This window comes from Macaca mulatta, chromosome 1 (assembly GCF_049350105.2).
Source record: "Macaca mulatta isolate MMU2019108-1 chromosome 1, T2T-MMU8v2.0, whole genome shotgun sequence".
Taxonomy (NCBI): Eukaryota; Metazoa; Chordata; class Mammalia; order Primates; family Cercopithecidae; genus Macaca; species Macaca mulatta.
The window spans coordinates 3,944,564-3,957,592 of NC_133406.1; the positions used below are offsets into that span (position 1 = coordinate 3,944,564).

The 13,029-nt window shown below is 48.8% G+C and overlaps 1 protein-coding gene across 1 annotated transcript in view; it reads right to left on the minus strand.

The window, feature by feature from the left end:
* Window positions 1–5,914, minus strand: part of KIF26B (kinesin family member 26B) — a 555,676-nt gene extending 549,762 nt beyond the window's left edge. Inside the window, exons 1-2 of the mRNA XM_015127721.3 lie at window positions 4,983–5,914; window positions 3,789–4,190 (exon numbers count right to left, since the gene is read on the minus strand). Coding sequence (XP_014983207.3) covers window positions 3,789–4,190; window positions 4,983–5,045 — 465 coding nt within the window. The 5' untranslated portion in view covers window positions 5,046–5,914. The remainder of the gene's footprint in view (window positions 1–3,788; window positions 4,191–4,982) is intronic.
* Between the last annotated feature and the right edge of the window lie 7,115 nt (window positions 5,915–13,029).

The following is a 13,029-nucleotide window of genomic DNA, read 5'->3' on the forward strand; positions in this document are numbered from 1 at the left end:
ACAGATATCAGAATGATCTAGGCTAGCCTAAAACTGAGCAATTCGTTCCTTGGCCCCTATTTCTGGCTTAGTGCCTTGACTGTCTATAAAACAGGAATGATGCTCTTGCCATTGGACATGAAATGGTTTTGTATGCACACACTGGAACACTACAACAGGTAAAAGGGCCGTTCTCACTTGAAATCGCAACACTTTACATGTTCACATTCTTTTATCTGACCACTTCTCACCAGCACCAACAGAGAAATGATATAAACCCAGTAAGTACTTTTTGTACTGATCAAAGTAATAAAAGTCAACCTGAGTGTTTTACAGTCTGCCACCAAGCACAAACGTCCACTCACCAGGTAAGTTGCTATCGGAAAGGATGAATAGAGTATCAACAACAGAGCTATGTGAGCCCACAGCTGTCACTTCTACACGCCAGTCTTGAGATAGCCAACAACAAACAGTTTTATTATTAAATCTGCCTCCATGCTCCATCTCTTTCCAGAAAGCTGAGACTCGATGCATGGAAAACCAAACTCATGATCATCCTTCCCTCTGAGCTCCATCCAATTCCATGTCTCCTCCTATTTCCTACCTCAGCCAACACTATCCCCCACACTGTTACATTCAAATCATGTCATTTTGTGCCATGAAGCCCTATCCTCCATTGGAGTGCTCAGAATAGGATGCTTCTTCTCAGGCCACCAGAGCCAGGCACTAGCTCCTGGGACCAACCAGATACCCGGATGGGCTCTCTACTACTTCACCTCCCCTCCTTAAACTGTTCCAAAGACAAAACTGGGGGAATTCGATAGGGCTTGCTACCTACCAACAGGCACAGTGTGAGAACTCATACAGCAGCATGTTTAGAAAATACACAGATGAAATTAGAAACTGACAGGGGTAATAACTTATAAGAAAAACTTTAAATTCTGTAAAACACAAATCTAACAGAATCTTAGCTCATTAATAATCATCAACTCTCATATCTTTTTCTAAAGAATGAAACCTTACCTTAGATCATTTTAATGACATTTTAACAGTCTGAATCATTTTCTTCCTGAGCATATTAATAGGAAAGTTAAAAAGTAGAGAGGAAAACTAATTTACCCAATGTCACAAAATAAATAAGTGGTGAAGGAAGAACTAAAATCAAATCCATCCTAAAATAATAAGGTTCCTGGATGTGCTATTCTGCTTTTGACTTTTAAATATCTACCTAGGAGACATTTAATACCACCTAGTAGAATTTAACACTCTATTTAAGAAAATATTTCCCCAATGAAGGTAAGCATCTTAAGCAAATTACAAAGATGATTTTTGTTAATTACCCCTCAAAAACATGTCTTTATCTTCCAGACTCTTACTCTTCAGAGCAAACTGAGGGAACTTCATATTGGAGTCACAGTGATGCCTCTTGTTCTGATGAAACTTAACTCCTTCTGTGCCTGAGGGCCACAGTGGTCCCCAGTTTGTTCATTAATATTGCGCCAGGAAGAATGATCTTATCCAAGTTATATGGCCTCCATCCATGGTGCACCAGAGAACACGGCAACTGTTTGGCTATAATGTTGCAAATGCTAAAGGTATAATGGAAATTGTACCTAAATGCAAGGTAGGAATGCTTAAAACACACACACACACACACACACACACACACACACAAGTGTTATTCACAAAGGCTCATTGAGGCCCCACATCTCATTACTAACAATGAGCTGATGCAAAGCACCCTTCTTCCTGGCTAAGCCCTGTCTATGCCCTTGCACCAAATGTCACATTTTATGGTGCTGCTTCACATATAAAACTCAGGCGACTGTGGTACTATGTGACATTCACATATGCACTTAAAGTGATCCCCTGTGACTGCCCCCACGACTACCAGGTCTTCTCTAGATGTCCTTGGATCACTCTGAGTCATTGTAGAGCATGGGGTTCAGCAAATCCAGTGTTTCTTCTGGGGCCATCACCTCACTCTGACAATACAATACAATCGGTTTACCAACAAGTTTTACCTCATCACAGACATAAAATTGGCAAATATATTGAGCTGCCTCCCATAACACTGTGAGTGAATGTTCCAGGCTGTTTCTGTAAAAACAAAATCCCAGCTGGTCACAAGACTCCATAAAACATGATGGATGCATACGAGTTTCAACATTTGTTTCTTCGGTAGATTTTCCTTCCCCTCCTCTTTTTTTAAATGAGAAGAGTGTATTTGGATTTACCTTTGCATATAGGAACGCTCAATGCCACAAAAAGCCTATTATAAGAATGGGTCCTCAAGAAAGGTCTAAAATAATTTGGAAGGCTGTAACATATTAGGACTGCCAAATATCAGCTGTTAGATCTTTAAGAACCAAGGTTCTTCCATCTTTATCAGATGCTCTCATCCACTTCAACAACCTCACAGCATCCTACACTCCCTCCACAAATGTGAAGACATTGTGAACTGTGCATTTTGTGGTTGATATCTGTCTGTATCCTCCACTAGAATATAAGCTCCACGTGGACAAGGATTGCATGAATGGACCTGGTATTTTCATTGCTGTGCCTGGCAGTGCTGGGATGGGGTAGAAAATCAATGAATATTGATGAAGGATCACGAGAGCAAATAAATCTGTGAATGAAGAAATGGTGTTAAATCGGAAGGTCTAGCATGCAAGATCGAAATAAGCTTTTTGATTCCCTGAGATTTATCCTTGGGATGTCATGGCAGATGTATCAAACTACAAAAACAGTACACTGACAACCATCCACGAGTTCATTATTCTTGAGATAAGTTCTGCATTCATAAAACCAATTCTCCTGGTGGTCATTTTCCCCATTTTAAATTTCACAGCATCTGTGGGCATTTGTTGAATTTAACCCTTGCCTATGAAAACATCAACGTGTGTATCTGCATACGCAGATGAGGCCAGCAGACGCGGTCATTCCTAAACGCCTACTGGAAATCACAGTATTTCATTTCTAAAGTCACGGAAATAATAAACAGAAATTGACGTTGAACCAACAGTGTCAAAAACCTCCACAGCAATCCACTCTATTTCCTTGATATTGCTCTCTAACCACTGATAAAAACTCTTTGAAGTGGAAGAGTAAATATTATCATTTGATAGTACATGGACCCAACAGTGCAAATACAATTGCATTGTTACCCTCTGGGGGCTCCGGCCAGTCACACACCGCGGGCAGGGTTGCTATGGAGGAACCAGTGTGCTTGGCGCAGGAGCAGGCCAGGAGGGAGCACTGCTCCGAGGAGCTAGCCGCCTCTGGATCTTCCCCAGTCATACACGCAGACTGACAAGGGGGAAATGCTGGCTTTCGAGTATGTTTCTGTTTCTGCAATCACGGAAAGGATGGACCACAAACAGGCAGTGGGAAATGCCAGCTCCAAGCATCAGCTTGCTTTTACACTCCCGCTGACATTTTTGTAAAGGATCACAGGTGGGGGTGGGGAGAAACATCGACAGCGCAGCCTGCAGTCGCCAGGGAGAGCTGGGAGGGGGCGGCAGGAGAGACCACCTAGGGGCCTCCCCCGTGGGCCGTGAGGCCTGTGGCCACGGGCGCCCCTTCGCGCTCGGGACTCGGCCCTCCTGCCCCCGGGCGGCCTGGCTGAGGAAGGTGCATGGGTCGCCCCGCGTGCCAGAGCCCCATGAGGTGTGGAGCAGCCCCAGCGCCGCCGGGGACCCTCGCGTGGACCCGGGGCGCAAGGTCGCGGCGGACTGGGCAGCTGCTGTGGGTGGCGGCCCGGCCCCGCCCTCCCGGCGCCTCCCCAGCCAGCCCCGCGCGGCGCTCACCTTGCCCGGGAAGGGCCCCGGGAGGAGCAGCTTCAGGGCCTGCCTCTTGAGCTCCACCAGGCGGGCGTTGCAGTTCTCGCACCAGACGCCGCGGTCCGAGCCGGGGGAGGAGCCGCCGCCGCTGCCGGAGCCCGGGGAGCCGGTGCCGAAGCCGGGCGAGCCGCCCAGGGAACCCGGCGAACTAGTGCCGATGCCGGGGGAGGCGGGTCCCGGGGAGCCGGTGAAGGAGCTCGGGGACGAGGTGCCCGAGCCGGGAGACGGGGTCCCCGAGGAGCCGAGCGCTGAGCCCGCGCCCTCAGGAGTGGGCCGGCTCCCGGCCCGCGACTCCTCGTATGCTTTGCGGTACCAGCTTTCCGGGGAGAAGGGCGCTGCGGGCTTGGTGGGCGAGCAGACTTCATTCACCTGCGGGGAAGACACGCCGGTATCAAGGGCCGCAAGGCGGCGGGCTGCAGCGCCCAGGAGCTGGGTCAGACGTGCGCCACCAAGTACCCGCTCGAACCGCCCATGGGAGCTGGTTGAGGACCTCTCCAAGCCCTGCGGCCAAATCGCCCTCCATCTGTCTCGTTAATTGTCCTTAAGTGAGTCCCCGCCGCCCGGGTGACCCCTGCGCTGGTCCCGGGTGGCCTCCTCCTGGGGTCAGGACGAGGACTCGCTCGGGGCGGTCTCCACGGCTTCTGCAAGGCCAGGGGGGACCCACAGGTTCAGTGCCCCACGCTTTTGAAGCCGGCACCTATTCCAGCAATACCCCAGGAACGAAATCCTGGAAGACCCTATGGGGGGTAGGGGGAGGGCTGTGATTTCAGGGTTTTTATTCCTACGGGGTCCAACTCTCCGGATACTGCAGGTAAACGAGAGGCTCTCCCGGCTCCAACTAAACGATCCGAGGTACGGCCAAGCATTCATGGGAAACCCTCCCCTTCGGCTTCACTCCGCCTAGAAGCGCAGGAATGCCGCAAAAGTTACGAGTGCGGGGAAAGGAAGGAACGAGAGGACTGAAAAAATTCCGAGAGCGAGGCGAGTGTGCGGGCGTCCCCGCTGCAGACCCGCCTCCGCGCACTCACAGCCCCGCCAGCCCCGGGGGCGCCTCTGCAGCGGGGAGAGCTCGGGGCCGGGGCCGCACGATCCCGGGGAAAGGGGGACCCCCGCCGAGATGGGTCTGGTAACGCGCCTCCGCGTCGTACCGTCACTACTTACCCCGTATTTCTTGCCCCTGGTGGAGACCGCAAGCCTCTCTTTATTCCCAGCTACCGAATTCATGGTGGCTTTTCCAGAGGAGAGTATCTGAAGGTTCCACCAACGCTACATCCGAAGGTCCTCAGACCCAGAAGCGTCGCCCGGCTGCAGGGGGCTGGCTCTCAGCCCTCAAGGCAAGGTTTCTTCCGCGGTGGGGCGGGAGGGAACGAGAGCAAACGGACCCCACAAGTAATAGCACCAACGTGCAGAAAGGGTTGGGGTCGCGGGTTTATTCTTCTCTTCAAAGCATGCTTTTCCTCATCCCCGTCTGCCTGCTCCAGCTGCACGTTCTCTTGTCACGGTCACAACCACAGCACTGGCATTTTCTTCAGGCAAGTCGGTCCGTGCTCCCCCACGAGGGCAGGGAGGGATACGATCGGGGCTCGCGGCCGCCGCGGGAAGATGGGCTGGGCGAGCCGAGCCCAGCCGAGCCGGCGGTGGGAACTTGTCTCCTTCACCGAGCTTGGTAACTGAGTTCAAAGAAATTCTCCCAAAATATAAAGATCCAGACTCGGGGAGGAGCCTCGGCGTGTCGCCGAGCCAATATCCGCCGGCCCGTTTCGCCTGACAGTTGCGCGAGGGCCGGGAGAGGGGCGGCTCCGCAGGGCCCGGGAGCGGCCGGCGGTCAGAGCGCGCGTGTGCGCCCGGGCGCGGCGCGGAGGAGCCTCGGGAACCTGCCGCCCTCGCCGCGCCGGCTGGGATCCATTTTATGTGGCGGCGCTCGTGCCTGACAGTGCGAGGCCTGGAGCCGGGCCGGGGCGGGGGCGGGGGCGGGGGCTCGTCGCTCTCGCTGCGTGCGGGGAAGTTCCTGGCGCGCCGCCCGGGCCCGGGGCTCTAATGAAACGCCGCTGCGCGAGCCTGGAGCTCAGGGGCCGCGCGAGCGAGCGCGGCTGGACGGAAATGCGGCGCTCCAGCCTCCCCCGCCCCCAAGTTCTTTCTCTTCCTGACAAGGCTTGCAGGTCTGTCTTTGAAACGCCGTGCAGAAGGGATTGAGTCACAAACAAGTCCACAAACATGCCGGGTCCTCCCCCCGCCCTTTGTTCTCGGAGACCTGCCCGGCAAACCTTTTCTGGAATGGCCCTACCGACCCCGGGCCGGCCGGGGGCCACCCTCCCCGACCGCAGCCGCCGGACTAGGGCCCTTGGTCCCCCGCCCGCCCGAGCCCCGGTCTGTGACGGACTAAGCCGCCCGGGACTGGGACAGGTGAGCCTGGGGACCCAGCGGGCCGCTGCCGGGCAGGGGAAACTGAGGGCTTCGCCGCGCTGCACGCGGACGACTCTGGCCTGGAGAGGGGGTGTGGCGCGAGCCGGCCTTGGCCTCTCCTTGCGGGGGATCAGCCCCCTCGCCCCCCGCCGCCCGTTTCTTCCTGCGCCTGGGCCCCGCGGGGTCTCCGGAGCACCCCGTCATCGCTCCCTCTCCGATCGCCCCCCCAGTCCCCCGGAGCAGCGCCCAGGAGCGCAGGAAGCCGGCGTACGCCAGGCTCCACACGTGGCTGCTCTGGGGTGTCATTTTTCATTTCCCGGGAGGACATTACTTCTGGTGAGCCAGCAGGTCTGTTTTGTTGTGACCTTTAATTAACACCCCGCGAGACGCCCCTGGAAGGACCGGCCCGGCGTGGGGATCACGCGGGGTGTAATGGCATCTCCGCGCCCGCGGGGAGCCCCAGCCCGGGGGTGGGCGAGAGCGCGAAGGACGTTCAGGGCTTTCTGGTCGCTGGCTTCCTTCTGAGCTGTGGACGAGGCAGGAGGGGGCAGGAAGACAAAGGTTCGGGGTTCTGGAAGCCTGGGGCCACACCCCCACTCTGCCTTCCTCGGGGAGAATTTCTTCTGTGCCTCTCGTGCTCTGCCCCCCTCCTCCCCGGCTCCAGCTCCTGCGTGGGAATATTTCGCAGCCACCAAAGCGAGGTAAAAAGGTCAAAATGAAGATGTCAAGAACAGAGTGGACGTTTCCATTACGTTCCCACTTCCAATTTTAAAGCGATGCTATCAATAGGGGACCTTAGGGGACAGGTACACCTCCAGGCAGCACGCCCCAGCTCCCACCCGCATCTGTATTCCGCGTAGGTTCCGCGGAACACATCATCGCCATTGGCCACGCGCCGCTTATCAGCCAAAAAGCAGCGTGTGGTAGAAACGAGCCGGCGAGGCCGCGGGTGGGCAAGGTGGGGCGTCGAGGGGGGAGTGTTGGGGAGCTGCGCGATCCACCTTGGAGACCGGGGAGCCCAGAGCTGCTCTGGTTTGCATCTCTAAGTAGCTGGGGGCCCAGAGCTTCTTTGGTGGGCTCCGAGCGCCCTCTGTTGATCCAAGTTTACAACCGGAGGCTCTGCAAGAGTTTTTAAGAAGCTTTCAAAAATTGATGTTTATGTAAAATGTATGTACATAAGATGAAATGCACACATTTTAATTGTTCAGTTCTATGAATTTTGATAAACGTGTACTCTGCGTAGGCCGCCACCTCAATCAACATCTATAAATTCCTGTCCCTCTTGAAGGTTATCTGCCTTTTCCCAGGCAATCCCCACCTCTCCTAAGAAACTACTGTTCTGGACTGATCTGGAAGGTTTTAATTCATAGAATGCGTACAGCATGGACTCTTTTGGGTTTGGCTTTTTAAACTTAACACAGGTTTTTGAGTTTCATGTTGTTGCTAGTATGGGTCTGTTTTCTGTCTGTACTCTGTTTCATTCTCTGTCTCTCATGCCTTTTTTTGTTAATTGAATAACTTTTCAGTGTTCCAGTTTCACCTCTCTGTTGGCTTTTTAGCTCTCATGATTATAATATGGATTTTTTTTTTTTTTTTTTTTTTTTTTTTTTGAGGCAGGAGCTCACTCTGTTGCCTGGGCTAGAGTGCAGTGGCGCTATTATGGCTGACGGCAGCCTCCATCTCCCAGGCTCAGAGGATCCTCTCTCCTCAGCCTCCCTAGTAGCTGGGACTACAGGTGCACACCACCACATCGGGCTAATTTTTTTTTAAGTAGAGACGAGGTTTCCCTGTGTTGCCAAGGCTGGTCTCAAGCTCCTGAGTTCAAGCTGTCTTCCCACCTCCACCTTCCAAAGTGCTGGAATTATGGCATGAAACCACCATACCCGGCCTATAATATGAATCTTTAACATTTCATAGGCTACTTACAGTTAACACGGCGCCGCTTCACCTAAAATGTAACTTGCAGCCACTCCATCTTACCTTCTGACTTTGTGCTACTAATTTGATATATTTTCCATCTACATGCATTATAAAACCCACAATACAATCTTATCAATTTTACTTTAAACAATCTGTTGCCTTTCAGTGACACTAGAAAATTTTAAGTTTTTTATATTTACCCGGTTTTATCATGTCTGGGACTCTTTATTTATTTATTTATTTATTTAGCCTTTAGAGCCAGGTTTCTAACTGGGTCATTTCTTTTAGTGTTTCTTATAGCGAGGGTCTCCTGGCAACATATTCTCTCAGATGCTGCTTGTCTGAAAATGTCTTTGTTTCACTTTTGTGTTTGAAGAATAGTTTAACTAGATGTAGAATTCCTGATTGACAGTTGTTTTTCTTTCAACCCTCTGAGGATGTCATTCATTGCTTTTTGGCCTTCCTTGTTTCTGATGAGAGGTCAGCAGTGATTCATATGGACATTCTCCTGTAGGTAATGTGTCTTTTTTTCTCTGAGTTCTTTGAAGATTCTTTCTTTGCCTCTGATTTTGAGTAATTTGACTATAATATTTCTATATGTGTTACTTTTTGTATTTATCCTGGTTAGGGTTTGCTGAATTTCTAGGATCTATAAATTGATCTGTAAGTTTTTTACCAAATTTGGGGGATTTTCAGCCACTATTTATTCAAATATTTTTTTCCGCCCTGTTCTCTCTTTTTCCTCTCCTTCTGAGACACCAATTACATGTTTGTTATTACAGTGCTTGATATTGTCTTATAGGTTATTGAAACTCTGTTCATTATTTCCATTTTTACCTCTTTACAGACTGAATCATTTCTATTGCTCCTTTATTAAGTTCACCAACCTTTGCTTCAGCTGCCTCCAATCCACTGTTAAGCTGATGCAGCTGATCCAAAAATTGTGTGTGCGTGTGTGTGTGTGTGTTTCCATTTCTCTGTTTCTCCCCCCTTTAAATCCTTAAACATAGTTATAGTAGCATATTTAAAGTTCTTGTCAGAATTCCAACCTCTGACTCATTTGGGGTCGCTTTCTAGTAACTGATTTTTCTACCGACTGAATCATATTTTCCTGTTTCTTTTCATATTCAATAAATGTTAACTGTATATTGAATACTGTAGATGCTACATCATAGAGATGCTAGATTCTATTCTCTTCCTTGAGGAGTATTGATTTTTGTTCTAGCAGGCAAGTAAGTTACCGCTGGGTCACCCTGAACTTGAAGAGGCTTGGTTTTTTGCTTTCTTTGAGTGGTTCTAACTGGCTTTTGCCCTTAGATCTAAGGAAAATCCCTTAGTCCTGGGATTGTTCTTTAGCCCTGAGGCGCCGCCCTTCTGCAGCTTCAGTGGAAAGCCTAAGGGCTTTGCCAGTCCCCTCTGACTTGGAACTCAGACTCCAAGCTCTGCTTTGTGCGCTGGACAGCACTTGCAGTCTCTGCTCAGCTCCTTCACCATGCAGTTTCTGCCTTCTCTCGCCTTCCTGCAGCTCTTCTGGATGTTCAGAGTTCAAATCTATCAGCCAGATTTGAGGGAAATGTTAGTGGATTTCAGGACTGCCTCAGTGTGGCTCTCTCCTTTTCCTGGATTCTCCTTCCCCGTCTCCAGCTACTCTGACAGCCCTGAACTTCACCACGGAACGCTCAAACCCATACGAGTGGCTTGTTTCTTGTGGTCTAGTCACAGTGCTCAGCAGACTGGAAGAAGGGCCACATAACCCTTCTTTTAAGGATTAGATCTTTGAACCCCTTCCAGTCTCTGCCTGCTTCTGGCCATCCTCCAGGGCGCTTAAATAGGTTTGTTATTGTTGTTGTCAGTCTATAAGATTTTCTTTGGGAAATTCAATGTCATACATAAGATACTCCCTAATTCTAGTTTTAACGGTGGCTTTTTTAGATCTACCTTGGGCTTTTGGAATTCTTGTTGTTTCAAGGGTTTTCTTTCTATGAGTTAGCAGCCTGTAGCTATAATTTTATTCTCTATTAGACTGAGGAATTTCAGTGTTGCAACTGAAATCTTTACTCATAGATGAATGATATAGATTATAAATATACATGTATTTATTCTTCACATTTGAGGATGCTAACAGTATTACTTCAAGATTTAGGTGCGAAAAGACACTTTAAGAATGAAAAAATTATATACTGGCTTACAAAAGCCAAGAGCTTTTTTTTGAGACGGAGTCTCACTCTGTTCCCCAGGCTGGAATGCAGTGGCAAGATCTCGGCTTATTGCAACCTCCACCTCTCGGGTTCAAGTGATTCTTGTGCCTCAGCCTCCCGAGTAGCTGGAACTACAGGCATGCACCACCACGCCTGCCTAATCTTTGTATTTTTAGTAGAGATGGGGTTTCACCATGTTGGCCAGGCCAGTCTTGAACTCCTGACCTCAACTGATCTGCCCACCTCGGCCTCCCAAAGTCCTGGGATTACAGGCGTGAGCCACCGCGCCTGGTCGCCAAGAGCGTCTATGAACATCAGTGTATTGATTCCATTGATATCCCTGGGTGAAAAGTGTATCTTTCTGGTGTATCCATGAGTACCAAGTGCAAAGAAAGCTAAAGTCCATTACCTGGCTAAGAATGAAATTGTTATTCCATATTCCTTGTTGCTTAATTATTAAACGGACATAACTTCTTTGGGAATGCCTCACGGGACTTTCATATCTCAGAGAATGCAACTTAGCTTTCCCCTTATTTATACCTCGGGGTGAATAGATCATAAATTTTATAGCTAAAATATATTATATCATTATGTTTTTGAAAGTCTGAAAGTATAAATCAGAAATTAAAAACCAGCCAGCTGCGGTGACTCACACCTGTAATCCCAGCACTTTTGGGAGGCCGAGGCAGGTGGACTCTTTGAGCCCAGGAGTTCAAGACCAGCCTAGGCAATATAATGAGACCTCATCTTTACAAAAAATATAAAAAAAAAAAACTGGGTGTGGTGGTGGGTGCCTGTAATCCCAGCTACTTGGGAGGCTGAGGGGAGGATCATTTGAACCTGGGAGGCAGAGGTTCCAGTGAGCCAAGATTGCATCATTGAACTCCAGCCTGGAGGACAGAGCAAGACTGTTTAAAAAAAAAAAAAAAAAAAAAGACTGGCAACTTCTAATTGCTAAGTTGAATGTACAATATAGCAGATTTCACTCCTCTTTAATATTTTGTTTTTGAAATAATTTCCATATCAATTCAGGCACCAACATGCCAACAGAGCCAGCGGAGTGCATGTGCTAGAGACGGCTGTGTTTCTCCTTGAAGGATAATTAAAGCAGCTTACCCTGGCCATGTGGTATCTTGATGAATATGCAGTCAATATTTGCATATGATCTTCTGGTGTTCTGAGGACCATATGATCATGCGGGGGCCGCTAGAGAGCCATCAGCAAGCTGATAACGTGAATCTGTGTGCTTGGTCCTTATTGTGGTACAAGAGGACGGTTGTTATCCTGCAAGCTGAGAAAGGGTTTCCACTCTTGAAATATCATTTCAATCATTAATCATTTCAGCCTTATAAATTCCTTCCATGCTAAATTCCAAGCCTTGATTTCAGTCTGAAATTGAAAGTTCAGATGATGAAGGTATATATAGAGAAAAGATATGAACCAAATTTGTGTAGTCAGAGTGACAAATTTCTTTTGGTTGTTAATTTTATTTTGTTTTGGGGTTGGCGAAGAAAACTTTAAAAAGATTTTAAAAGACTGTAAGAAGATTAGAAAGAGTGAGGAGGGTCAGACAGTGTGTGCTCAGCCCACTGACCTTGGGGTCCAGATGCTCACAACCTCGACCTGTGCTGCCAATTCCACAGAAGTAACCTGCTTTGCAAAGGGATCACAGCATCCAATGTAGCGCTGTTTATAATGGCGAAGGGGAGTAAAACAGCCTAAATGCACAACAGTGGGGATGGGTTTAATAACTCACAGTCTAGGCCAGGTACAGTGGCACACACCTGTGGTCCCAGCTACTCAGGAGGCTGAGGCTGGAGGATGTTTTGAACCCAGGAGTTCAAGGCTGCAGTGAGCTATGCTGGCGCCACAACACTCCAGTCTGGCCAACATACTGAGTCCCCATTTCTTAAAAAAAATGAACAACTTACAGTCTAGTCAGACAGTGGAATACCCTGCAGCCCTTACAAATGCTCATGAAAGAATAATGGAATGCAAAGATATTGATTATATAGTAGTGTTAAGTTAAAAAGTAAAGTATATACAATATGATGATAATTCAGTAAACCAAAAGATAATTACATGCATATCAGGAAAAAAAGATTAGATTTTAACACCAAAATATTAAAAGCATAACAATTCTTTGTGGGGAGTTGCTAATTCTAATTCTGTTTTCTTTTTACTTTTTTTGAGACAGGATCTTACTCTGTTGCCCAGCATGGAGTGTAGTGGCACAAGCATAGCTCACGATAGCCTTGAACTCCTGGGCTCAAGTGATCCTCCTTCTTCAGCCTCCCAAGCAGCTGGCAACCTCTAGTTGCTGGGCTACAGGCACACACCACCATGCCTGGCTAATTATTTTATATTTTTTTATACAGACAGCATCTTGCTATGTTGCCCAGGATAGTCTCAAACACTTGGCCTCAAGTGATCCTCCTCCCACCTCAGCCTACCAAAGTGCTGGGATTACAGGCATCAGCCACCATGACCAGCCTCTAATTCTGTTTTCTAAGACGAATTTAATATTATTATGAGAAAAAGATTACTTTAAAAGGAAGTTAAAGCAAGTTTCAGTTTGTCAGAAAGGAATCACAAGGAGCTAGAGGATAAAGGATGGGTGTGCCCACAAAGCATCCAGACACACACACACATACACAACATGAGCAACATGCACACATTGCACACAC